Source organism: Convolutriloba macropyga, chromosome 6 (assembly GCF_964194025.1).
Source record: "Convolutriloba macropyga chromosome 6, txConMacr16.3, whole genome shotgun sequence".
Lineage (NCBI taxonomy): Eukaryota > Metazoa > Xenacoelomorpha > Acoela > Convolutidae > Convolutriloba > Convolutriloba macropyga.
Window position 1 is genome coordinate 68,537,323 of NC_134473.1, and position 27,826 is coordinate 68,565,148.

A 27,826-nucleotide genomic window follows, 5' to 3' on the forward strand; every position below is an offset into this window, starting at 1 on the left:
CTTTTAAAAAATAGATAAATTACTGGGAATCATCGCTCCGATTAGGCCTGCGCACAATTTGTTCTATGCAGGAGTTCGATGTTGAAATATAAAACGGAGTAACATTATTCCAAATGTGGCTTATATCAGAATTTTTTTATCTAATTTGTCAAACATGAATTTTTTAAAATAATTTTCGGCTAAGTGAACTTTTGGCTATCTGAGCGCACACCAAAAAAAAATAACAATTTTTTGGAGGCTTTAAAATAGTAATTCATCAACAATTTATCGTAACCAAAAGCTACACACTATTTTCAGATCTTTTTGAACCAGGTCAGCTTTGGCGATTTTTGACTCCAGCTCTTTTTGAGAGACCCCTTCTCCAAGTCCTGGATGACCAGTGTAATTATTGATCTTGTAAAAAAGTTGATTTTTGTAATTTGCCGTCATTAGCGAAAAGCACTTAATTTTTTTGCTCTCAAACTTCTAAGAAGATTAATCAAAGCGTTTTGTATAAACTTAAGCCCCGAAATGAAAAACCTGGTATGCATTATCATTTTACATATGTATAAATGTTTAAGCGAAGTAAAATAGAACATATGCTTTGTTTTCAAAACTTTGGCCCACCGCTCATAACTGTATACAAAGGTAAGTGTCAGTACAAAATAGCAAACGTGGCCAAAAAAATCTAATAAACACAATTTTATACTCGAAATTTAAAATGATCAGAACGAGTAACTAAAACAGCTCAAATTATATATCAAAAAGCTATAAACATCATCGCCAAGTCCATGCGATTTCTAGAAACTATCACAACCAAAAACTAGATCATATTATCTGCTTAGGCATTTCGAAATATGGATATTTTGGCCTTTGTTGCTAAGCCATCTAAACGTGCATAAATGCATAAATGAAATGCAGACAAAAAATGCAAGAGCATACGTAGTTCCGGCTACAACTAGACGATGATACAATAACACAAAATGTCCCCTACCCTATTTTTTAATGAAGGAGACCCCTAACTTTTTAAAAGATTAAATTTTAAGGTTAATTTGAGAAGTGGTAAGTCATATTTGAAACACTCAGATGATTATGGAATATACTTCGATTATTAATTTAGTTTCGGATTGACAATATTGCAATTGCATCTTCAGCTTCGCATCCATTTTAAGAATCTGATCTACAAAATCAGTGACTAATTTCATAACAAACTCTAACTCCACTTTCAGAGGGTCTAAGAAGAATCCGTATAAAATTTTAAGCACTCAATGAAACCGTTTCTTTTAAAAAACAGATAAGCTATTGGGAATCATCGCTCCGATTCAGCCTGCGCACAATTTGTTCTATGCAAGAGTTCGATGTTCAAATACAAAACGGAGAAACATTATTTCAAATGTGGCTTATATCAGAATTTTTTTATCTAATTTATCAAACTTGAATTTTTTAAAATCATTTTCGGCTAAGTGAACCTTTGGCTATCTGAGCGCACACCAAAAAAAATATTATCATTCTTTTTAGGCCTTAAAATAGTAATTCATCAAAAATTTATCGTAACCAAAAGCTACACACTATTTTCATATATTTTTGAACCAGGTCAGTTTTTGGCGTTTTTCGATCCCAGCTCTTTTTGAGAGACCCCTTCTCCAAGTCCTAGATGACCAGTGTAATTTTTGATCTTGTAAAAAAGTTGATTTTTGTAATTTGCCGTCATTAGGGAAAAGTTCTTAATTTTTTTGCTCTCAAACTTCTCAGAAGATTAATTAAAGCGCTTTGTATAAACTTAAGCCCCAAATTTTTTGCTCTCAATCTTCTAAGAAATTTAATCCAAGGGTTTTGTATAAACTTAAGCCCCGAAATGAAAAACGTGGTATGCATTATCATTTTACATATGTATAATTGTTTAAGAGAAGTAAAATAGAGCATATGCTTTGTTTTCAAAACCTTTGCCCCGCGCTCATAACTGTATACAAAGGTGAGTGTCAGTACAAAATAACAAACATGGCAAAAAAATTTAATATACACAACTTTATATTCGATATTTAAAACGATCAGAACGAGTAACTACAACAACTCAAATTGTATATCAAAAAGCTATAAACATCACAGCCAAGTCCATGCGACTTCAAGAAACTACCACAATCAAAAACGAGATCATATTATCCGCTTAGGCATGTCGAAACACGGACATTTTGGCCTTTGTTGCAAAGCCATCCAAACGTGCATAAAAGAAATGCAGACAATATGCAAGAGCATACGTAGTTCCGGCTACAACTAGACGATGATACAATAACACAAAATGTCCCCTACCCTATTTTTTAATGAAAGAGACCCCTAACTTTTTAAAAGATTAAATTTTAAGGTTAATTTGAGAAGTGGTTAGTCATATTTGAAAAAAATCAGATGACTACTGAATGTACTTCGATTATTAATTTAATTTTGTATTGACAATATTGCAATTGCATCTTCAGCTTCGCATCCATTTTAAGAATCTGATCTACAAAATCAGTGAATAATTTCATAACAAACTCTAACTCCACTTTCAGAGGGTTTAAGAATCCTTTTAAAATTTAAAGCACTCAATGATACCGTTTCTTTTAAAAAACAGATAAGCTATTGGGAATCATCGCTCTGATTCAGCCTGCGCATAATTTTTTCTATGCAAGAGTTCGATGTTGAAATACAACACGGAGTAACATTATTTCAAATGTGGCTGATATCAAACATCGGAATTTTTTAATCTAATTTATCAAACATGAATTTTTTTAAATCATTTTTGTGTAAGTGGACGTTGGCTATCTGAGAGCACACCAAAAAATATTACGGTTCTTTGAAACCCTTACAAAAGTAATTCACCGACAATTTATCGTGAAAAAAGCTATTTACTGTTTGGATCTCTTTGAATTAGGTCAATTTTTGGCGCTTTTTAACCCACCTCATTTTGAGTGACACCTTCTCCAAGACCTAGGTGACCAGTGTATTTTTTGGTTCTAAAATAATTGATTTTTGTAATTTGCCGTCATTATCGGAAAAAAGCTGTATTTTTTGCTCTCAATCTTCTAAGAAATATAATCAAAGCGTTTTGTATAACCTTAAGCCCCGAAAAGAAAAACCTGGTATGCACTATCATTTTACATATGTATAATTGTTTAAGAGAAGTAAAATACAGCATATGCTTTGTTTTCAAAACCTTTGAAATGATGTTGAAATACAACACGGAGTAACATTATTTCAAATGTGGCTGATATCAAACATCGGAATTTTTTAATCTAATTTATCAAACATGAATTTTTTAAAATCATTTTCGGCTAAGTGAACCTTTGGCTATCTGAGCGCACACCAAAAAAATTACAATTTTTTGGAGGCTTTAAAATAGTAATTCATCAACAATTTATCGTAACCAAAAGCTACACACTATTTTCAGATCTTTTTGAACCAGGTCAGCTTTGGCGATTTTTGACTCCAGCTCTTTTTGAGAGACCCCTTCTCCAAGTCCTGGATGACCAGTGTAATTATTGATCTTGTAAAAAAGTTGATTTTTGTAATTTGCCGTCATTAGCGAAAAGCTCTTAATTTTTTTGCTCTCAAACTTCTAAGAAGATTAATCAAAGCGTTTTGTATAAACTTAAGCCCCGAAATGAAAAACCTGATATGCATTATCATTTTACATATGTATAAATGTTTAAGCGAAGTAAAATAGAACATATGCTTTGTTTTCAAAACTTTGGCCCACCGCTCATAACTGTATACAAAGGTAAGTGTCAGTACAAAATAGCAAACGTGGCCAAAAAAATCTAATAAACACAATTTTATACTCGAAATTTAAAATGATCAGAACGAGTAACTAAAACAGCTCAAATTATATATCAAAAAACTATGAACATCACCGCCAAGTCCATGCGATTTCAAGAAATTATCACAACCAAAAACTAGATCATATTATCTGCTTAGGCATGTCGAAATATGGATATTTTGGCCTTTGTTGCAAAGCCATCTAAACGTGCATAAATGAACTTCAGACAAAATGCAAGAGCATACGTAGTTCCTGCTACAACTGGACGATGATACAATAACACAAAATGTCCCCTATTTTTTAATGCAAGAGACCCAAACTTTTTAAAAGATTAAATTTTAAGGTTAATTTGAGAAGTGGTAAGTCATATTTGAAAAACTCAGATGATTATGGAAAATACTTCGATTATTAACTTAATTTCGGATTGACAAAATTGCAATAGCATCTTCGGCTTCGCATCCATTTTAAGAATCTGATCTACAAAATTAGTGAATAATTTCATAACAAACTCTAACTCCACTTTCAGAGGGTTTAAGAAGAATCCGTATTAAATTTTAAGCACTCAATGATACCGGTTCTTTTAAAAACAGATAAGCTATTGGGAATCATCGCTCCAATTCAGCCTGCGCACAATTTGTTCTATGCAAGAGTTCGATGTTGAAATACAAAACGGAGTAACATTATTTCAAATGTGGCTTATATCAGAATTTTTTATCTAATTTATCAAACATGAATTTTTAAAAATAATTTTCGGCTAAGTGAACTTTTGGCTATCTGAGCGCACACCAAAAAAATATTACAATTTTTTGGAGGCTTTAAAATAGTAATTCATCAACAATTTATCGTAACCAAAAGCTATACACTATTTTCAGATCTTTTTGAACCAGGTCAGCTTTGGCGATTTTTGACTCCAGCTCTTTTTGAGAGACCCCTTCTCCAAGTCCTGGATGACCAGTGTAATTATTGATCTTGTAAAAAAGTTGATTTTTGTAATTTGCCGTCATTAGCGAAGAGCTCTTAATTTTTTTGCTCTCAAACTTCTAAGAAGATTAATCAAAGCGTTTTGTATAAACTTAAGCCCCGAAATGAAAAACCTGGTATGCATTATCATTTTACATATGTATAAATGTTTAAGCGAAGTAAAATAGAGCATATGCTTTGTTTTCAAAACTTTTGCCTCGCGCTCATAAGTGTATACAAAGGTAAGTGTCAGTACAAAATACCAAACGTGGCCAAAAAAATCTAATATAAACAATTTTATACTCGAAATTTAAAATGATTAGAACGAGTAATTAAAACAGCTGAAATTATATATCACAAAGCTATAAACATCACCGCCAAGTCCATGCGACTTCAAGAAACTATCACAACCAAAAACTAGATCATATTATCTGCTTAGGCATGTCGAAATATGGATATTTTGGCCTTTGTTGCAAAGCCATCTAAACGTGCATAAATGAACTTCAGACAAAATGCAAGAGCATACGTAGTTCCTGCTACAACTGGACGATGATACAATAACACAAAATGTCCCCTATTTTTTAATGCAAGAGACCCAAACTTTTTAAAAGATTAAATTTTAAGGTTAATTTGAGAAGTGGTAAGTCATACTTGAAAAACTCAGATGATTATGGAATATACTTCGATTATTAACTTAATTTCGGATTGACAAAATTGCAATAGCATCTTCGGCTTCGCATCCATTTTAAGAATCTGATCTACAAAATTAGTGAATAATTTCATAACAAACTCTAACTCCACTTTCAGAGGGTTTAAGAAGAATCCGTATAAAATTTTAAGCACTCAATGATACCGGTTCTTTTAAAAACAGATAAGCTATTGGGAATCATCGCTCCGATTCAGCCTGCGCACAATTTGTTCTATGCAAGAGTTCGATGTTGAAATACAAAACGGAGTAACATTATTTCAAATGTGGCTTATATCAGAATTCTTTATCTAATTTATCAAACATGAATTTTTAAAAATAATTTTCGGCTAAGTGAACTTTTGGCTATCTGAGCGCACACCAAAAAAATATTACAATTTTTTGGAGGCTTTAAAATAGTAATTCATCAACAATTTATCGTAACCAAAAGCTATACACTATTTTCAGATCTTTTTGAACCAGGTCAGCTTTGGCGATTTTTGACTCCAGCTCTTTTTGAGAGACCCCTTCTCAAAGTCCTGGATGACCAGTGTAATTATTGATCTTGTAAAAAAGTTGATTTTTGTAATTTGCCGTCATTAGCGAAAAGCTCTTAGTTTTTTTGCTCTCAAACTTCTAAGAAGATTAATCAAAGCGTTTTGTATAAACTTAAGCCCCGAAATGAAAAACCTGGTATGCATTATCATTTTACATATGTATAAATGTTTAAGCGAAGTAAAATAGAGCATATGCTTTGTTTTCAAAACTTTTGCCTCGCGCTCATAAGTGTATACAAAGGTAAGTGTCAGTACAAAATATCAAACGTGGCCAAAAAAATCTAATATAAACAATTTTATACTCGAAATTTAAAATGATCAGAACGAGTAATTAAAACAGCTGAAATTAAATATCAAAAAACTATAAACATCACAGCCAAGTCCATGCGACTTCAAGAAACTACCACAATCAAAAACGAGATCATATTATCCGCTTAGGCATGTCGAAATATGGATATTTTGGCCTTTGTTGCAAAGCCATCTAAACGTGCATAAAAGAAATGCAGACAATATGAAAGAGCATACGTAGTTCCGGCTACAACTAGACGATGATACAATAACACAAAATGTCCCCTACCCTATTTTTTAATGCAAAAGACCCCAAACTTTTTAAAAGATTAAATTTTAAGGTTAATTTGAGAATTTGTAAGTCATATTTGAAAAACTCAGATGATTACTGAATATACTTCGATTATTAATTTAATTTCGTATTGACAATATTGCAATTGCATCTTCAGCTTCGAATCCATTTTAAGAATCTGATCTACAAAATCAGTGAATAATTTCACAACAAACTCTAACTCCACTTTCAGAGGGTTGAAGAATCCTTTTAAAATTTTAAGCACTCAATGATACCGTTTCTTTTAAAAAACAGATAAGCTATTGGGAATCATTGCTCTGATTCAGCAGCGCACAATTTGTGCTATGCAAAAGTTCGATGTTGAAACAAAACACGGAGTAACATTATTTCAAATGTGGCTTATATCCAACATCAGAAATTTTTATCTAATTTATCAAACACGAATTTTTTAAAATCATTTTTGTTTAAGTGGACATTGGCTATCTGAGAGCACACCAAAAAATATTAGGTTTCTTTGAAACTCTTACAAAAGTAAATCACTGACAATTTCTCGTGAAAAAAGCTTTTAATTGTGTTTGGATCTTTTTGAGCCAGGTCAACTGATAGCGCTCTTTAACTCCAGCTCTTATTGAGTGGCCCTTTTCCAAATCATGGATAATCAGTGTATTTCTTATTCTTGTAAAAAGAGATGGCTTTTGTAATTTGCCGTCATTAGCTGAAAAAAGCTGTATTTTTTGCTCTCAATCTTCTAAGAAATTTAATCAAAGCGTTTTGTATAAACTTAAGCCCCAAAATGAAAAACCTGGTATGCATTATCATTTTACATATGTATAAATGTTTAAGCGAAGAAAATAGAGCATATGCTTCGTTTTCAAAACTTTTGCCCCGCGATCATAAATGTATACAAAGGTAAGTGTCAGTACAAAATACCAGACTTGGCCAAAAAAAATTAATATACCCAATTTTATACTCGATATTTAAAATTATCAGAAAGAGTAACTAAAACAGATCAAATTGTATATCGAAAAGCTATAAAGATCACCGCCAAGTACAAGGAACTTCATCAAACTATGACAACCAAAAACGAGATCATATTATCTGCTTAAGCATGTCGAAACAAGATTGTAACATCAACTGCTGATTGTTGATCGGACTATTGAACCTGAAAATTAAAAAGACTATCAGGAAGAATGGGTATTTTGGCAAATTCTTGCAAAGACATCTGAATGTGCTTGCATGAAATGGAGAAAATAAGCAACAGCATGCACAATTGCGCTAAAACTGAACGATGGAACAATAACACAAAATTTCCGCTATTTTTTTTAAAACAAGGGACCCCCAACAAATTAAAAAATTAAATTTCTATGTTAATTTGAGAAGTGGTAAGTTAAATTTAAAAAACTCGGATGATTACCGAACAAATTTCAATTTATTTTCGGATTGACATTATAGCGATTGCGTCTTCACATCCATTTTAGGGCTCTGATCTGCAAAATCAGGGAATAAATTCAAAACGAACTATAATTTCATTTTGAGAGGGTTGCTCCCGAAATACGATTTACATGAAAGAATTCGTATAAAATTGTAAGCTCTCAATGATTTCGTTTCTTTTAAAAAAAGAGATAAACAATTGGGAATCATCGCTCTGATTCAGCAGCGCACAATTTCTGCAATGCAAATGTTCGATGTTGAAACAAAACACGGAGTAAAATTATTTCAAATGTGTCTTATATCCAACATCAGAAATTTTTTATATAATTTATCAAAAATGAATTTTTTAAAATGATTTTTGTGTAAGTGGACATTGGCTATCTGAGAGCACACCAACAAATATTACGGTTCTTTGAAACCCTTACAAAAGTAATTCACCGACAATTTATCGTGAAAAAAAGCTATTTACTGTGTTTGGATCTCTTTGAATTAGGTCAATTTTTGGCGCTTTTTAACCCACCTCTTTTTGAGTGACACCTTCTCCAAGACCTAGGTGACCAGTGTATTTTTTGGTTCTAAAATAATTGATATTTGTAATTTGCCGTCATTATCGGAAAAAAGCTGTATTTTTTGCTCTCAATCTTCTAAGAAATTTAATCAAAGCGTTTTGTATAAAGTTAAGCCCCGAAAAGAAAAACCTGGTATGCATTATCATTTTACATATGTATAATTGTTTAAGAGAAGTAAAATAGAGCATATGCTTTGTTTTCAAAACCTTTGCCCAGCGCTCATAACTGTATACAAAGGTAAGTGTCAGTACAAAATACCAAACGTGGCCAAAAAAATCTAATAAACACAATTTTATACTCGAAATTTAAAATGATCAGAACGAGTAACTAAAACAACTCAAATTGTATATCAAAAAGCTATAAACATCACAGCCAAGTCCATGCGACTTCAAGAAACTACCACAATCAAAAACGAGATCATATTATCCGCTTAGGCATGTCGAAATATGGATATTTTGGCCTGTGTTGCAAAGCCATCTAAACGTGCATAAAAGAAATGCAGACAATATGAAAGAGCATACGTAGTTCCGGCTACAACTAGACGATGATACAATAACACAAAATGTCCCCTACCCTATTTTTTAATGCAAGAGACCCCTAACTTTTTAAAAGATTAAATTTTAAGGTTAATTTGAGAAGTGGTTAGTCATATTTGAAAAACTCAGATGATTACTGAATATACTTCGATTATTAATTTAATTTCGTATTGACAATATTGCAATTGCATCTTCAGCTTCGCATCCATTTTAAGAATCTGATCTACAAAATCAGTGAATAATTTCATAACGAACTCTAACACCATTTTGAGAGGGTTGTTGTCTAAATACGAGTCATAAAAAGAATGGGTATAAAATTTCAAGCCCTCAAACTATTATGAATCATCGCTCTGATACAGCGCGCGCACAATTTGTGCTATGCAAGAGTTCGATGTTGAAATACAACACGGAGTATGATTAATTCCAATCTGGCGTAAATTTAATATTGGAAGAACTGCTCTGGACCAGCAGCGACTAATAAGAACACTAAGGGGGTTCAAATGACGTCAATGGCAGTAATTATATGCCCCAATTACGATATAAACTTAAAAATGACACCAACTTCGGTACACATCTCTAATTTGAATTTAAGTAGAAAATTACCGCCACTTGCGATCAATTGCTAAAAATGAGAATGAAAGAGAAATTTAGATCACTCATAACACAAAAAGTCAAGGGCGTAAAGGTCACTAGAAAAATCAAAACGGTCAAGCAAAAATTTTGCAAAAAAAGACAATCTTTACAATAATTGCATCAAACTTCGTGTTCGGGAGCAATTAATCGGTTGACAACTTGGTCGAAATTGGATTAGAAGCAATTCAGAATGGACACCTGTGATTGGACAACCAATCTTTGGAAGGGACTCATGGGAAGTTCCTTGTTAGAAATTGGGATAGAAATGGGGTCGACAGATTAATATTTTGATGTCAAGGTATATATAGAAGGATATGGCTCACCGCAAGTTCCCTGAAAGAAGCCTTTTTAAATTCATTCATCATACATTAGCGTTCAGAAAAAGCACAAACCACAGAACACAGTTATCAATTACTTCTAACAGTTCGACTTATCATGAAAGCCATTTTGTGCATATAAGTTCAACATTTCATGAAGGACAAAATCTATAACTAGCATGGAACAGTTCAAAAAGCGATTGCGTTAGTTTAAAGTAACAGCGTTAAAAAGCGTATCTCTTGTTTGCGATGACCTCAAAGATATACTTACGGCTTCATCACTGGTGAGTTTAGCAGAAACATTTGATACTGTTTGGGTTGGGTGGTAAAATGCTTTTGGGTGTTTCACTCCGTTGAAGAGACGATCCGAATTCCTACATTAAGTTGGAAATAATTTTAAAACATGTCTGATATTTGAGGCCGTTATTGAGTAAGACAATGCACGCACTTTGTATGTAGGAACACTGCATCAGAAAGCGCCATCAAAATGATCTCACATGACAAAAGAGAAATCTTGCACCATTCCTGATCTGAAAAAAAAACAGTTGTGAATTCGCAAAACATTTGAACAAATAATAAATTCCCCATAACCTATGCTTTGAATGAAATATAGAACTTAATCCGAAGAATATTAAATTTTGAACTGCAATCGGCTTTGAAAACGAACTTCAAGCACTATAGGGCTTTCCTGGTCAATCAGTTTGTGCTGACTATTTTAACTTTTAAGCTAAGTTGTTTTTTTTTAAAAAAAACTAAATAGCCGTTTTTAAAATGCGTCACTTAATGTCCCTTAATGCGACACTTAAGTCTGGAAACAAAGTCAAAACATTGTCTCGAGGAACTTGCAATAGACGTTAAAGACAAACAGTATCTGAAAACCGTCACGGATTACAGAAGGTTCTCATTACTAGGCAAAAAATAAACAGCTGCGCACTTTTAATTTTGAGAGCGATTAATTCAATTTTGATCACAAAAAGAAAAACTGCTGAAATATTGCACGAGAAAACTTCAACAGCTTTGCTTACAACTAACTTAGTTAGGTAAAATGAGTCCAAATAGTACAACTTAATAAACAGTTATTAAAAGAAAGTTCACAAATATTACTCTGACTGTGATAACCAACAAGCAAATTCACCTCGCATGACCCCCCCCCCCCCACCTCATGTGTTAACATTTTCCTCTTTCAATTTCGAAAACCGGTTCGAAAGAAAATCAACATTTTATAAATAACCTAAAGTGACCAAAATTCTAATTCCATTGAAACAGTGAGAACACCACATCTGAACATTAAACTAATTAAGGTCAACATAAACCGCGAAAAAGCTTGTATCATGTGAATTCAGTCATTTGATTGTTTGTCTTTTGAATGAGCAGATTTGCTATCCTGACTAATTTCAGAGCTCTTTATTAGCTTGTGCTTGACGAGAGTGGATGCCTTTAATTGAGGTCTCTCTTGCGAGACAATGCCCACCGAACTTCTTGATCCCGTTTGGGAATTAGCCCAAAGGGGTTGGGAAAACATCGGTTCACGCATGCCTCTGATAGATTCTATTGAAAACAACAGGTAACATTTTCCACTCATGATTCCATCAAGTTGAGAAGGGTCAAAAAGGACATAAGATTTTCATCACACAACTGGTTCATAAATTCTTTATGCAAAATCTTTCTCCAAAAAATCCAGCCAAAATTGGTTCCTAATAATATTACTCAACTCGCTGTCATTTGACCGTTAAAGCATTTGTCATTTGACCGTTAAAGTGAAAACTTTGCAGATCTCGCACACTGTGAGATGCAAAACTTTGGTCTTAGATTTTTACCAAAAACCTATGACAGCACGGATACTATGTCTCATGGTTAGCAGACTAGCACACCGCAGTTCAACTAAGGAAGAGAATCATCATATTTCTCACGAAACTGAAGACGGGCTTACTAGATGATGCTACGCTGTCTCCCGAGCGCCTAGAAGATAACGTGACATTGACAGGCGCCCCCTTAACGCCGACTTCCGCGGAACTTGGTTCCTTGTCATTGTAGACTTCGTCAATGGCGAGAATACTTTCGAAGTCTTCATCAAACTCTCTTTTGAAATACTCGAAGTCTTTTCCGTGTGATTTCATAGTTTTCAAAACACTCATGGCTGGGTCCACAACTCGCCCTTGTTGTAAAGAAAAATAAAATAATTACAATCAACTCAAACACTCGCGAAAAAGCGCACTGCTACGCAGACAGTCCTATCAGAATAAATTCACTTCGATACCTGTTAGAAGGTTGAGGGAGAACAACGTAATGTAAATTGTGCATAAGATAAGCTTGACGTAGCTTGACAAGTTTCTCTACTTGTTCAACCCATACTTGTATAGAGAAAAAGCATTGAGGAGCAAGAAGGAACATGAGAATGAGTTATAAGAGATGCCCAAGTTCAAGAGCTTCAGACGAGTTGGAGTCATTGTTAGCACACTAGGCTTGCAAGTAAGAGACGCTGGTTCAAATCCAGTACTGGTCCATTTTCACAGTTCTGCCTGCTTATAACCCCTAGCAAATATAGTTCTCTGTTCACAAATTTGCATTCAATTTGAGGAACCACACCGAACGCTTATAGAGCAGAAGGCCATTAAAATGAGATTTACAGCCGGACATTTCCAGAGCTCTGATTGGTCGATTTCAAACCCACCACGTTAAAAACATGTTTTGTGCAAAAATACGTGGAGGCAAACTCTCCCATTTATGTGGGTCTACATTCGTTTTGACAATTCTTAAGCAATTTTAATTTAAAAATTAAATTGCGTTAAATTTATTCCATTGAACACGAGCTCCTAACTGTAAGCTTACCTCTCACACCCAAGGGATTGTCATCTCGGCATGCATATGACACCGAACTCTGAGCACTTGAACTGCCGCTGTGCTGAGGATCCGTACCTGTCAACGTCTAATGTGATAACAGGGAGCCTAATGTAAGAGAACAGACAAGCGCAGGAAAAAAATTAAATAGCCCTGAAGAGTGTCGGAAAAAACAGCCTCACACAAGGTAGTCTGAAAAAAGCAGACAAGAATGTTGCAGACAAAATGGTCCAAAGAGAACAGACAACACAGTTCCAAATAAGTTTAGAAACAATTGCAAATATTATCTACAACAATTAACAAACATAATCCATGAGTTAGGCCTCAGAAGCTTCTTGTTTTCAATTTATATGAATGAAACAATTTTTAAAAATGCAGACACCATTTTCAGTTTAGGTGTGTGCGAAGGGGGCAGAGGTAGGTAGGTGCAAGCGCCGGAGGGAGGTAGTTAATTACGTGCAGTGTTATTTGTAGTTTGAATAGGACTGTTATGGTAAAAAATAGAAGCTACGCTACCGAGAAGTCCAATGTTCGAAAACGAAACTCAACGTACTAAAACGGAAGTCAATGCTCGAAAACACACTAGTCATAGTTCAAGTCATGAACAAATTTGCCTCAGCTAAAAAGAATATAGTCAGTAGAATACGGGAAAAGACTCAAGAGTCGTGCAATTGAATCTCTAAATCAGAAACATCAAAAATTTCAAAAAAATTGCTTAAAACCATAGTCTTTTAAAAGAATGCAGTTTTTAGTTTAGGCTCGTGGGTAGGTTAGGGGGCAGCGGTGGCGAGCCGTGGGTAGTCAGGTGGGGGTGGGGTTAACGGGATAGGTGAGAGGGGCGGGAATGTCTGTAATTTGGATAGGGAGCACACCGTTATGGGAGGAAACCTTCTCAAAATTACATTTGAACCTCCAACATTAACAGCAGTTACCAAGTACTATGTATTGAAAACTACTGCCGAAGTACAATGTTCGAAAACAGAAGTCAACGTTTCAAAATATGTCAATGTTGGATAACAAAACTCGAAGTTCAAATCATGAACAAAATTGTTGATAAACAGTCAGCTGAAAAACGTAGCCAGTTGAATATCAGATCAATCGGAGAGGTGCTCAATTTAAACTCTAAATCAACTTACATAACTCAAAACTATCAAAACCAAAAATGGAAGATTTTTCTCAACATCAAATTTTTTCGAGTAATTAAGGCTTAAATTTTTTGTGAACAATGATATTTGACCTGATTTTATGTTCGCTTTTAGCGTCATTTTTCTCCAATTTTTGTTTTTCAACATTTTTGCGCTTAAAAATGGAGAAACCACGTGTTTTTAATAGACTATCAGTGATAAAAAAGGTTGGTTTTATTATAATCAAAACTGTTCGAAATCCATTTTTCAAAAAGGTTTCCACAATTGTTTGTTTTGTATGCCGATTGGAGTCAATGTTTACATCAAATTTCCATTAATGCAAAACGTAAATTACGTTCAGATGAGATGCAATGAACGCATATTTTGGTTTTCAGGGAATTGCTTATGGTTTTATGGCTCCGACACGTTTTTTCGGAAAATTTTAAAGAATTTTTGGGATTTTCTGCATTTTTTACACTTTCTGTAGTACTATGAATTAGTCTCATTAAATGACAGTGCATTTCGTTTCCTTAAGGGAGTTAGGTGAAACTATTTAATGGCTTGAGTAGGTACCTAATGGCTGTTATGACAACGAAAAATTTCGAAATAAACAAGAGATTTTGAACTTTACTCCAATTCAGTTCATTTTGGTTCTTTTTGGAAGTCTTGTCAGATTAGCTTAAAAATGACAGATCCTTTTGCTGTTGAAAAGAAGCTCCACTTGACATATACAAAAATTTTTGTGGTCAAAAATTGTTCTAATTAACGACAGGCTTCATTTGCTTTCCATTGAATTGCAATTGAAATTAATCAATGCCGTCAACAGACAGCTAATGGTTTTTAATGATTTGGATTTTTTCTTTTCAAAAACATCAGATTTTTTTTTGAACTGTGCTCTTATTGAACTGTTAATTAATCTTGTTAAGTAAAGTACTGTAACACAACTTCGCTTGCCTATCGCTGCTGTAAATCAAATCGCCATCGACAATTAAATCAAAACCACTTGCAAAAAAATTTCAAGTACATAAATTACAAAACCTGACGGCCGACATGTTTGACTTTTTGTAGTTTGTGAAGTCTTGACTACTTCTTCGCCCGAAATGCGTTGACCTAACAGGACACCAGAACTTGAAATTGATTTTGACGCCGAAGCGTAGCAGAAATCATTGAACATTTCGTCTATTTCAGGGCGAGTATCCTTTGCTAGCTTCAGTTTTTCAGATGAATGCTGCATTTGCTGGTTATAGATGAGTCGGTCACTGATAAAAGCAACAGCAGCAAGTTCTTGAATTAAACTTTGAATTGCTCAATCTCTAAAATGAAGCTCCATACTGGCAGGCACAACATAAAGACTGATGTCAAACAAATTACTCTGTAACGACAGGCGTGCCCCTAATATACTGCAGCCTGTTATAGCCGGTTGGGGTAATTGTAGCTGCTTTAAGTGCACGGAGCTTCGCTAAGGGGCAAGGGTTTTTATATGATGTCATTAGAGCTAGTCATAGATCACCTTAAAAGTGATTCCGAAAATGATACCAACACCAACGTCATAGCACGTTTTAAAAACTCCCGATCACACGAGCGAAGGACACAAAACAAAAAACGACAGTAGTTTTTGTTACAAGTACATTTTATAACCAGTTTTTTTGTCAAACGATTTATCAAAATATTCTTTCCGCTCTAAAAATTACATTTGAAGCCACAGCAGCATTATTTTTATTACAATTATTAACTTTGAAATTTTTAAAGAAATCGCTCGTAAAAAAGACACCTGCTCATTGGTCACTTTCTGACGTACTGAAAATATTTGTAGCCCTTTTATTGGAGCAGATGGTGCGGTATTCTCTTTTCCGATGTTCGAACAATTTCTTCTTCGAAAAACTGAATGCGAGAAAAACAATTAGCGAGTGCACAGCTATAATAGTACTTGAGTTCTAATCCGTTAACAACAATCATTCATTTTCTAAAAAGGCACATTCCTCCATATCCAGCAACCTGATGAACAACCTGCTTCGGACGAATTGCACTCCAAAGACAAGGGCGAGGTCTCGATTCGATTACGTTGTCGCCGTCTTCATGACACAAGTTCTCACTAGTCGTCCATGTATCGATAACGCAACTCTGTTTTAGCAGTGTGTCAAAATAAGGGCACTTTTACAAACTCCACTGTTGGACTGAATAAATTCGAGCATAAAAAATTAACATTGCATCTTTTCAGGTTTGGTTTTACAATTAAAGCAAGTAACAAAGATGAGTGTCATGGGAAAATGTTTTCCATTAGTTGATTTTACTGTAGCTGTTAAAAAACAGCTGAATGAACCCAAAATGCCCAGCTCAAGAGTATTTGTGGCAGAGTTTAATAAACAATTTAGACTTAAACATATACCAAAAATCAGTTAAAAAACTAAAAATTTTCATCAAAATTTCCGACAGCTCAGATCTTCAAAAAATCTTCACAGAGCTACAAAAAAAACAAAAGGCTTCTGTCAGCTTAACTCTAGTCTTCGACGTAGACTTGTTATCATTTGAAGTGAACTTTTTCAATTTGTTGCTGAGATGTCAAAATTAAATGATAAATAACTCATCTTTGCTTTAAAAGCATTCTCAAAATGCTAGCAAAAATCAGCAAAAGAAATGACAGAGTAAAAACTTAACTACTATAAATGCTGAAACAACTGGGTCGAGAAATTAGTATAAAACAAAAAAAATCTACGAAAGATAAAGAAAAACCAAAAGCATAAAGAAAAACCAAAAGCATGAAGAAAAACCAAAAGCATGTTTTCCTGGAAAAAGAAGCGAAGTTCTTGTTTCGGTTATCAGAAATTTAGTACTTTTGGTAAAAATCTCAACAAAAATACTTTTATTTTGGGTTCACAAAACTCAAATTTGCCCCCAAACTGCTGTCGAATTGATTTCAACTCCATTTTCATTTTTAAAAAACGTGTTTCAGAAAACGTTTCGATAAGTCGTGAACCATAAAAAAAGCCAGCCACAGGTTTGGGCTCGAGCGCAAACATTTCGCGTGCATATAAATAAATGCTTAAGACCAAAACACTTCATATTTTTGTGCATAACTCAACATAGGAAAATCTAAGCGACTAGCTTTACGCTTTCGAACGACTGGCAAGGGTTGTCCGCGGTAGTCGCTATCTCAAGCGAAGGGGGACCCCACCTTCACTGGTAAGGGGGGTGGGCAACGAGTGCGCTTCAGATGAAAAACGATGAGACGAATAGGTAAAACAAAACAAAAAAATTGCATAAAGAGCAGCATGACTAATATAAATGAACAAAACTCCCGTGAGAATAATGAATTGATCTTTTTGATTTAATTGGATGTTAAATTATACCAAATTTTGAATACGATGAAACGAGGAATGGGGACTGTTTCGATAATGCATACTTAGCAAGAGAAACAGCCCAAATAAATCTTTTTAAATTTTTCCAGGATCAAAGGAAAATCTCATTCACTGTCATTATTTATTGAGCAGTTTTATTAACAAAAACAAAATTCATTTTATTTTGCACACTTCAGCTAAATTATCGACTTTTCATTGATCATTCTTCACGATAAATGAAAACCGTACTAAAATATTTTGGAAACACAAATCAATTTTATAATATCCTAGAAAGAAAACAACAAGCATGCAAAAACAAACAGCGAGACGTAATCCGTATATCAACTACTGTATGCTGTTAGCGTTAAAATTTATCTCATTAAACTTCTTCGACAGTAAATTTTCGCAGACTTCGCTGATAAAATACTGAAAGTGAAGCGTGCAAAAAATCTGTTTTACCGATCCTCATTCGAAAACTAAATTGCTATTTATAGAATAACTGAATCTAACAAAATTATAACTCTTTCTGTACCCAAATTCATCGCCTATATAAACTTAATTCACTTAATTAATTAAAAGGAAAATGTCATCTTTGCTAATTCATGACGTCACGATCAGCTCGACGGTGATTAGGAATCGGGGAAAGAATTAATGAAAATAAAAATAGAAAAATAACGTAAAAGTCAAAGCAATCATTTCTGTGTTAGGAATCATTGTTCCGACTCCTCTTGAGGGGGGGGAGGAACTATATACTCAAATGGGTTTTTTTTGTTCAGTCAATTTTCGCCGATCGAAATATTCATCGTAGAGAGTTGAGACTGGTATCATTAGAAAGCTTGTCCAACCTAGATTATGGAATTAAAAAGATTTTTTTAGTTTTCGTTTTCTATAGGGAGTTATCGAGGTTTAAACTTCTGAGAAAACTAGAGTGAATTCACGTTGTTTTTATTCACATTTTCCGATATTTTTGGCTAAATTTTCGTCAATTTTGCAAAAAATTTGTTAAAATTTTTTAACAATAGTGTGGTTGGTTTTATGCCTAAAGACAAACAAGCATTGTTGATTATTCTGATTTAATTTTTTTGGTCTGAAAGTCAAAAACTCTCGATAAATATTTCAAAATTCAGCCTCTTTCATCAGAAACAGCTCGAAATAAGCTACTTTAGTCCCCTTTGATTAAATTTGCCGGCAGTACACTCCCAAACAACACTATTACAATCTTTTTAGACTCAGAAGGGGGCTATTCCTACTTCAACTTCCACTGAGAATGCTCTGTAATTAAAACTTTGCCGTCTTTTGTTAACTTTACTCGTTGATTATCAAAAATGCAGAATTTATTTTGAGTTTTCAACTAACAAATTATCTATATCTACCACATTCGAAAATTCAATTGTTCCTAATGGACATTAAGCACTAGCAGGGCTAGTTTTGGGCCAACCTTGGACTGTCACAATCCAAAATGAATTCGAATTGTAATCAGTCGGTCTTTTTTTGAAAAAAGACTTTTTTTTAATAATAAAGAACAGAACATATCAAATCAAAGCTCAGGAGTGATAGGTCCAACTGGATTCCTAAAACGCTCCAAGCTAATGCATTTAATTTTTTCTTGAAAGTTTATGATCGTTTCGACTTTTGAAAATAATTGATTTTTTAAATAATGGCTTAATGAACTTTTCCTCTATTTTTTTCTTACTTCGGTTAACTTGTAGCTTAGTGTCAGCAAAGAAAGAATGCTTCTTCATTCTACTGATTTTAAAAAATCAGTCTCGATTGCGGTTTAAGCCGGAAGTTATTGTTTTCTGGCTTTGATACTACTGGGTTTCAGATTATTTTATTGTTTTTAGATATTTGCCAGATTTTCACGTTTTCTAGTCACATTATCACATTATTGACAGTTCTCATATCACATTATTAGCGTTCAAAATACAGCATAATTGAACATATCAACATCTTGAAAGATATAGATTATCGTTTTGACGGCCTCGACACTTCTTTCTTGAAGAAATTAATTGAATTTTTTAATTGTCTTTAACATTTTTACTTTGTTTTTTGGTCGTATAAAATTTCCTGTATAGTGATAGGTTCCACAAGCTTTTCATGGAAGAATATATGAGCCGATATTTTGATATAAGATAGCTGATGGCTTTCGTGACTTTGAAAACAATCGTTTTCCAAAACTAAGGAAAAAAACTTTTTAAATTCGCAAGTTTGTTCATTTTATTTTTCTTTTTGTTACCTAATCTCGTTAATTACAGGTCAAATATGACATTATGGGTGTCAAGGTAAGGTGTCCAAAGGGATTGATGTCCCAGTTCTTTTTTTTAAAAGAATGCTGTATGACATTACTGACTTCGACACAAAAAAAAGTAAATTAATTTGATTTTTTTGTCATATTTAACGTTCTTTTTGTAGACGCAAGACATATTCTGGATAATTGCAGGTCTCAAAGGCTTCCTTAAAATGAATAAACGACCCTATTTAAATATTTCTTTTTGTAATTAATGTCTTTCTTCATGACTTTGGATATAATTTTGTTTCGAAAAAAAATTCAAAATTATTACATAATTTTGCCCTTTTCTCTTTTTGTCTATTTGTTACCTAGTCTCATTAATAAATGGCCACAAACTACGTTATCGGTGTATGAAGAAGGCGCAATCGAATATATTTTGCGGGTCAAAATATGGCTTGAAGATTTTGACAGCGTTTTCTGGCAAGTTTCAATTGAATTTTTGTTTGTTGTTTTTTTTGTTGTTCTTTTTAGCCGCTTAAAAAAATGAATAAGGACAGGTCATAATGCCCTTCTATAGAAGCATTGGTAATCGTAAACCTTTGGGATATTTTACTTGATTTCTAATGGTTTTCATTACTTCGAAGTTAATTGTTTTAAAAAAATAAGCGAATTTTTTAACTTAACTTTTTTTGTTCCTTTTTGTGTATTTGTTAACAAACCTTTTTATGAACTGGTCCATATCTTTTCTTGTGATTTATAAGTTATTTTGTTTAGTTTTAAGTTTATCTGACGGTATGTTGACTTTTTTAATTAAATTTTGTTTTTGATGTAATTAATGTTTGTTGTCGTTGTTGTTTGATTTTGCTGCTCGTCTTAACTCGCTTTCTTAATATTGGCATATCACAGCAATCTAATGCTTCAATTTTTACTCCTTTGAGTTGTTTGCTTTGGAGGCTATCTTATCGTTAATACATAGTTTTTTATTGAAAAAAACTTGGGTTTTTTGTGTTTTTTGGGATTCCCAAAAAATAATTTTTGTTTTTCTATATGTTCCTCATTTGGTAGACAATTATGCCAAAATTATGGATGGGCGGGGTCGTAACCTTATGTGCCATCGCACATTACCGAGCCGCCTTGTTTGTCTAGATCGTCAGATTATATGAATCTGATTCTACAATTCTAAACGGTCTAATAATTTAGAGACTGTATGATTCAATTGTACAACGTGCGAACGTCATTTTGCAATAAAATTTTGCATTTCTGATCAATCACATGATTATTTGATACCCTATACCGTAAATTAACTGAGTCACTTTCAAGATTACGTCTACCAACATTTCATTTACTAAACACAATTTTTAGACGAAAATGAAAAGCTGTTTCGCACCAAGTCCCACGTATAAAACCTAAAACCAATTTTAACTGACGAGAATGAGTTGCAATTAGATTTGATTTTTTATGAGCTAAAATGTAAAGTGAAAGAGAACTGGTGCAATTATGTGAAAAACGAATTATATGATAAAAATTATATGAAACATCAGATAACCAATTCAAGATTAAAGAAACAAAAAATCACATACCCTTGAAAACGTTTGATTTCATTTTTGCTTTCATATTTAATTGAAAAATCCATCAGTTGATTTTTAACTTTCAAATGAAAATTAATCTTTTGTGACTTCTACGGTGAAAGGCTTTCTAAAAATTTTGAAACTTCAAACATTTTCAATTATGCAAAAAAAACATTGAAATTTTTCTCAGTTCATTCAAGATACAGCGCCACATATTCGAACTTTTATTTTGGCATGCTTAAACTGAATAAATGAAAATAGAAACAGACGTTATAAAAGTTTTTTGAAGATCTTCAAGAATCGTATACTCAAACAACAAAAATTAGTATGAATAGCGTTACCCTTCCCGTCTTTATAATTGCAGATTAAAAATGTAATTTTCTTCATCTCTAAAGACTGCGCTGAAGACTTCGCTCAACCAAAGACTGCAGTAACTTTCAAACAAAAAATAAATTAAAACAAAATGAATAATCCATCGTTTATAAAGCGCGCGCAATGTACATTGGCTACCACTTGACCTCAGAAACGTTTATCTTAGTTTAAATTTCTGCGTTTCGGAAACTTCTCAATCAACTGGATGAGTTACGAGTCCACATTTCAGAAGCAAAAAAAATAAGCGATTGCTCAGGTAATGAAAAAGGCAATGTATCAATAACGGTTCTACTGCTTTTCACCCAGATTCATTTAACCCCGCATATCTTAATCCCACATCATTTCACCCTCTATCATTTAACCCCGCCAATTAGCAGTTGACGTTGAAGGCATGTAATAATCTAATCCCATGTTCGCTTATGATATTTTCATATCAATTCATACGGGCAGCTGAGGCATGTCAAAGTGATTATTTTACTAATTTAATAGTCCTAATTATATAAAATATTAAAATCGGGGTGAAATGATAGAGCGGATAAATGAAAGAGGAGTGAATACATCGGGGTTAAATGAAAGGAGTGAAATATATAGGGGTGAAAAAATAGACACCATCAATAACACAACACTTTCACACCAGTGAAATATGAAATGTTAAACAAGGGCATCAAGCTATGTATAATTTGTGAATTTGAGCTCATTAAGCATAATTACAGATGATTTGTGATATTTCAGAGTTCATCTAAAATCATTCTCGTTTTCTCTGCTAATACACGATGGTTGAACCACTTTGCTCGTTTAGCACTTTTACTATTAGCCAATTCATTACAATAAGTAATGTCGAATTAACAAAAATACAATAACTCAACTTAAATTTAGGATTAAAGGCACAGCCTACGTACAAAAATTACCTTCGGTTTTCAGGCCAAAAAGATAGCAGAAGTCTCCAAAATTGGCGAAAAATACAAAAAAGTTAAGATGAGCTAAAATATCAAGCATAGCCAGCAAATTGTCGGAAAATAGCCGCGATAGACGCTTGTGACCTTCCATGGAACTGCAACCACTAAACAAATAAGATAGACATATTGACCACCAGTCCTTTAATAGATACACCACTAAGACTTTTTGGGTTAGATTCGGACTGTTATTTTTGAGACACATACACTATAAGGAAAAAAACTCTAGAAGATATTTCAAAATTATTTAAAATCAAAAACTCAAGACTCTTATACTCATGAAACAGGGCATATGCGTTTGGCATATGCTACTTAGATGCACACTATTGATCTTTTACTAAATGCTCATAAAATTTAAGTTTCACTAAGTGAGTTCAGAAGTCATTTTGCTTTTGAGTGAGGTTGAACTAGAAGCAGAACAAATGGAGTTACACAAACACAAAATTTTAACTGCAAAGCAGTAGAAATCACTGTTATTGAAGAAGTCAATGGTCGCAAGAATCATCGATGGCGACGACGAATTAAAAACATAGCCGGAAGAAGTCCGGAAGCGACTCGAAGCGTCAAAGCTTCAAAAGAAAGCGTTACTGCAGCTAATACCATAACCATTTGTATTTAAGCATCAACTCTTTACCTCACGTGACTTGATTTTAAAAGATTGCTGAAATTTATACCGAAGTGACCCCGAGAAAGAACTGCAGCAAAATTTCAGTATATTAAAAATATTTGGTAACGTTCACAAAGTCCAAAATTCTTAGGATGGTCAAAATAACGAAAGGCTCGAAACAATGGCAGCGCAACCAAATGGCACAACATATGCTGGTCTAGAACTCAGCTATCAACTGTATTACCCAGAAACACATTTTGAAAACATAAGGCAGATAACCATCTTAGAAACCAAGTTTTTCAAAAGAAAAAGAATACTAAAAACAATGACTGAAAAACCCACTACATCTGAATTTAAAATTACTGCAATTAAGATAAAAAACAGATATTCTTCCTTGTTGGAGTACAAAACAAATTGGAACTATTTGAATCGATCATAGAAAAAACAAACTTAAAAGAAAAATACTCAAGGGCAAAAAAGTATCAAAACAAAAGCGAAGTCTCCAAAATAGTTGCAGAAAGTAGTAATCAATATAACTTTCGCGAAATGAATTCCAGCTAATTCCCACTGTTGCATTCTCTTTACTGAAATCAATTGCAAACCAATGAAGTGAAAAAATCCTGAGAAAAAGCTAAAATCGTTAAAATTTTTAACAACTGAAAAGAGCAAAAAGAAATAAAAATATAGGTGCTAGGGGAATGCTACCTGCTAGAAGTTACAGAACATGAACACAATGCAAGAAACACAATAAAAAGTACTACATCTTGATTCTTCAAAGTTAAAAAGCAAAATTAAAAGAAAAAATGAATCTTCTTTTAAAAAAAGAATAAAACAAACAAATTTCGATATTTAGCATTCCAGACTTAGAAAAACCAATAGCCATCCTCCTGAACAGACAAAAAGTAGAAATAAAATCCAAAGATGGGAAATGTTGAAATATTTTGCAAAAAAAAAGGTCAAAGATTTTTAAAACTGCATTTATGAAAAAATCGAAAGCAAAATCGGATTGCATTTGAACAATGTTATAAAAACAAAATTACATCGCGGTAGAAAGAGGCATTCAGTATTTGAATTATCAATAGGAAGTTGCCATATGAACTGATTTTTGTTAAATAAGACGGCTGAAAGATCCAAAAATGAAAAAATCAATTGAAAAAAATCAAACAATAACTAAAAAATCAAGAAATATGTGCTAATATTGAGCTTGAAACGCATTGCACAATGGTATCAATTTCCGAAGGCTACATTAGTCAAATAGAAAATATTTCCTAAAAAACAGATTACAAGCCAAAAACTGGGTCAATTAGACGAAAAAACGGCTAAGAACTTTTATCTATACTTAAAAATTTCATACATTCTATACATTGTGTTAAAAAATACTTTTTAAAGTCAAAAATTCATTCACTGAACGCGGCGCATTATCAAAAACTTGTCTCGCTCAGAAAAAATTAGTTCACGTGGCAATTTTACTCACTTTCGCTTTTAGTTCAAATGCCGTCTGAACGAATAGTACTTCCGATAAAAAAAACCTTGAAAAAAACCAATACTCCTCTTCGATTCGTAAAAAAAACCACGATGTCCCCAATAATAGCCGCTATCGCTTCACGACTAGTAAAAAACACAGAACAAATCACTGGCCCAAGAGTTTTTCTTTCCTCGCTAAAATTTTGTGATGTACGGTGAGATGCAGCACAATTAAAAGTCAAATTGAAAGTGAGAAGCAAGTTTGAGGTTGAAATGCCAATGGACCACAGTTCGACTATGCAGCGCTGGAACTAAGTTTTCAGAAGGGAACACGGTTTCCTGAAAAACGATAAAAAATGAGTTTGTACAAGCTGGTTTTAACTCAAATTTTCTGACCTTTTTTAAAAGAATTTTAGGTGTGCGTAGCTTTTTGTTAAAAGAGTATATTGTGTTTTTGTTAGCCAAAGACGACAGCATGATTGGAAATTATTAACAAAGTGTCAATGTGTTTTTGCAGTCATCTTGAGAAGTTAACGTCCATTACTGAAATAAAAATAACTTTCACATAAAAAACGTATAAAATAAGATGAAAAGAACCACCAGAAACCTCGGTGAAATTATTTCAAACCAATATTAATACTCATTAAAATCATAAAGGCACCAACAATTTTTTGGAACATTAGAATAGAAAATGCGCTTTTGCAAAGAAACAGTTCATCAATTAAAAACTATTTGTAGCAAGAAAGAAAGTGACCAGTGCTCAACAATTAAGCATTTGATAGCAACACTAAAACGAAACGCTCAAAAAACAATAGCATGAATGGATAAAACATTGCTCATTCTCTCAAAATGCATCGAAAAAAGTACCAAAACGTACCAAAAAAGTACCACTGAGTACCAAATTTTTTTCCCAAAATAAGAGCATTCATAGTGGAATTGCTAAAAGACATCTAGTGAGAAGTTGTAGTTGCTTAACGAGGCTTAAATAACCATTTTAATAGCTGTTGATAGCTACGCAAATGGATGAATATTAACTTAAAATATATAGCTAGGGGGCATTATGTGGGAGGAGGTAAAACTCTATGAACGTCCCTTCACACCATGAATTTATGTCTTTTAGAGAGTTTCATTGGATCGCATACTTAGAGACTAGTGGGGCTGTGAGGCTCTGAGAGAACTTAATTCCCTCCTGCATTTACCTGCTTATCCCGTATTTGAACAAAAATCAAATGGTCAGACGAAAAAAGTTGGCAGTACGAAAAATGGCATAAAAAAAGACCAGCAGGACTAATATAATTGCTACAAACTTCGTTTCAGAGCAATTAAAAATCGTAACGTCCGTCATGTTATCCCTTCTTTTGATCAGATACTTAAGAACAACTCTGATTTAAATAGCCTTTCGAGTTGAACTGTAGTCTCGAGTTGAAACGATATACTCTGATAGGATATAGATAAGAGTCAGTAAGACATTAGCACAAAAACATTATCAAAAACATTTCGGCTAAGCTATTTTTATTTTAACTATAAATTTCTGGTGACTGATAAACATAAATAATGCATAAGTATCAAAATAGACTATAATATGGTACTATAAGCTTCAGTTCGTGTAAGCAGCAATGGCGTCACTAGCTTCAGTCAAACTATCAATAACTTGCGCCAACTCTTCCCTCGTCAGTTCCAGCACTTTCTCTTTTGTAGATTCAGTTGTGGCATTGGAGTCTGTTTTGGTAGACGAAACATGGTTCTCAGCTGCTAAGCTCAATTGAAGAGACACTAGAGGCTCGTTCACATTGGACATGGAGTCACTAGCTACTGCCATCTTTACTTCCCAATTGAAGTCCTTCAAGTTACTTGAAGTCATTACAGCTTTGAAACAAAATCAGTTCTTTGAGAAAATTCCGCCGCCACAACGTCAAAATATTTTGACGTCCCAGACTTTTTGGCATCAGACTCGAACAGAAAGCACACGATGTTTCCGGGCTAAACTTACAGGGTCTGGGAAGTGGTTCGAGCTTTTAAGGGTCTGGACGATGGTCTGATTTTGGTCTGATCAGAGGTCACTTTCGTCTGGGATGGCCTGGTCAGGGGCGGATTCGAGTGCATATAAGTCTGATCAGGTTACGTAACCTTAGTCGAATAGTTTAACCTAGTCAATGACTATACGTAAAAAAAACTTTGTATTTTGAAAAACGAGGGTATTATGGGGGCATGGGGAAGGGGGTGGTGACAGATCGCGTTGGAAATTAAGATAAAAACAAACGGAAAAATTGTAAAATTGGTTGGGATAAGGGGAGTTTTGATTGTCACGAGTAATTCTTTTCAGTTTCAAGCCTAAAAAATTTAATCATTTTGTAACTTGAAATATTGTTTCAACGTCTGATTTCAACGTTTTCTGCGGATTAAAAAACTATTAAAAGAACCAATGTTTCTTTGTATCGCAAAGATATTTTGGAAAAAGACTTCAGGCAATTAAGAGCTCTCAAAATAGCAACAATTAACATTAACAAAATGTACAACAAAAAAAGAAAAATCTATTGTTTTCTAAATTCTAGATTTATTTTGAAGACACTTCTTCATATTTCATCAGATCTAACCATTTCAGTATTTTCAAAACCAAGTAGACGTGAAAAAACTGGTTTCACTGAAGTAACATCAAATCAGCCAAATTAATTATTGAAAAGTACTGAAATCTTTTCATATCTTTTTTGAATTCCTTATGTTGTCAGAGAAAATCGTTCAAACTAACCTCCTCTAGTATAGAGCAATACAAAGGAGTTTGAGAGTTAGAACTTCGTAAACGCCAGGTAGAATACAAAAGTTCAAAATTTTTTTGAAAAGTGGAAAAATTGTTTTTCACTTCTCTGTATTATGAAATTGTTAATCGAGTAAATCTTTTCCAGACTGTGGGCGTTTCTGTTAATTGAAAAACAGAAAAATTTAATTATTGTGAAATAACTCATATAAAACCGAAGTTTTTGAAAGATAATTTTTTGGTTCACATTACAATTATTAAATGTTCTAATTCTGTAAAGAATACTCCGAAGAGTGAAAAAGCCAAAACGTAACATTTACTGAAAACAATTTTTTTCAATACAACTTAGAGTATTAACTAAGCCTCTAACGTTCCCTTACGTGCTAGACACAAAGAGAGGTAGAGTGCAAAAGCTGCCAATTTTCTTAAAAATTAGAATAACTGAAAATTTAATACAGTTTCCGAACATGTTATATTAACTAAATCTTGCTGCTTACGCATCTAAGAGATTTTGAAAACAAACGAAATGACCCATTATTCTCATGA

The 27,826-nt window shown here is 33.5% G+C and overlaps 3 protein-coding genes across 4 annotated transcripts in view; all 3 read right to left on the minus strand.

Annotated features, from left to right (window-relative positions):
- Positions 1-10,572, minus strand: part of LOC142340557 (uncharacterized) — a 37,695-nt gene extending 27,123 nt beyond the window's left edge. For both annotated transcript variants that reach the window (XM_075391205.1, XM_075391203.1), the window contains exons 1-2: positions 10,486-10,572; positions 10,309-10,411 (exon numbers count right to left, since the gene is read on the minus strand). In XM_075391205.1, the coding sequence (XP_075247320.1) occupies positions 10,309-10,411; positions 10,486-10,520 (138 nt within the window). In that variant the 5' untranslated portion in view covers positions 10,521-10,572. The remainder of the gene's footprint in view (positions 1-10,308; positions 10,412-10,485) is intronic.
- Positions 10,573-11,376: 804 nt separating this feature from the next.
- LOC142341387 (uncharacterized) lies at positions 11,377-15,518 on the minus strand. Its single transcript, XM_075392315.1, has 4 exons — positions 15,038-15,518; positions 12,867-12,953; positions 11,968-12,192; positions 11,377-11,585 (listed from the first exon to the last, which is right to left on the minus strand). The coding sequence occupies exons 1-4, from the start codon at positions 15,231-15,233 to the stop codon at positions 11,377-11,379; spliced, it is 717 nt and encodes a 238-aa protein (XP_075248430.1). The 5' UTR covers positions 15,234-15,518.
- Positions 15,519-26,023: 10,505 nt separating this feature from the next.
- LOC142341156 (uncharacterized) lies at positions 26,024-26,450 on the minus strand. The gene has a single exon (XM_075392051.1). It carries the CDS (start codon positions 26,387-26,389, stop codon positions 26,126-26,128), a length of 264 nt encoding a protein of 87 aa, XP_075248166.1. The 5' UTR covers positions 26,390-26,450; the 3' UTR covers positions 26,024-26,125.
- Positions 26,451-27,826: the final 1,376 nt, after the last annotated feature.

Bases quoted from the DNA above. Each gene is read 5' to 3' on its own strand.
- LOC142341387 (XM_075392315.1), bottom strand. From the start codon at position 15,233: ATGCAGCATTCATCTGAAAAACTGAAGCTAGCAAAGGATACTCGCCCT. The intron at 12,954-15,037 runs GTTTTGTAATTT...AGACGTTGACAG, and splicing joins TCAAACATGTCGGCCGTCAG to GTACGGATCCTCAGCACAGC. The intron at 12,193-12,866 runs GTAAGCTTACAG...CTTTACAACAAG, and splicing joins CAATCCCTTGGGTGTGAGAG to GGCGAGTTGTGGACCCAGCC.
- LOC142341156 (XM_075392051.1), bottom strand. From the start codon at position 26,389: ATGACTTCAAGTAACTTGAAGGACTTCAATTGGGAAGTAAAGATGGCA.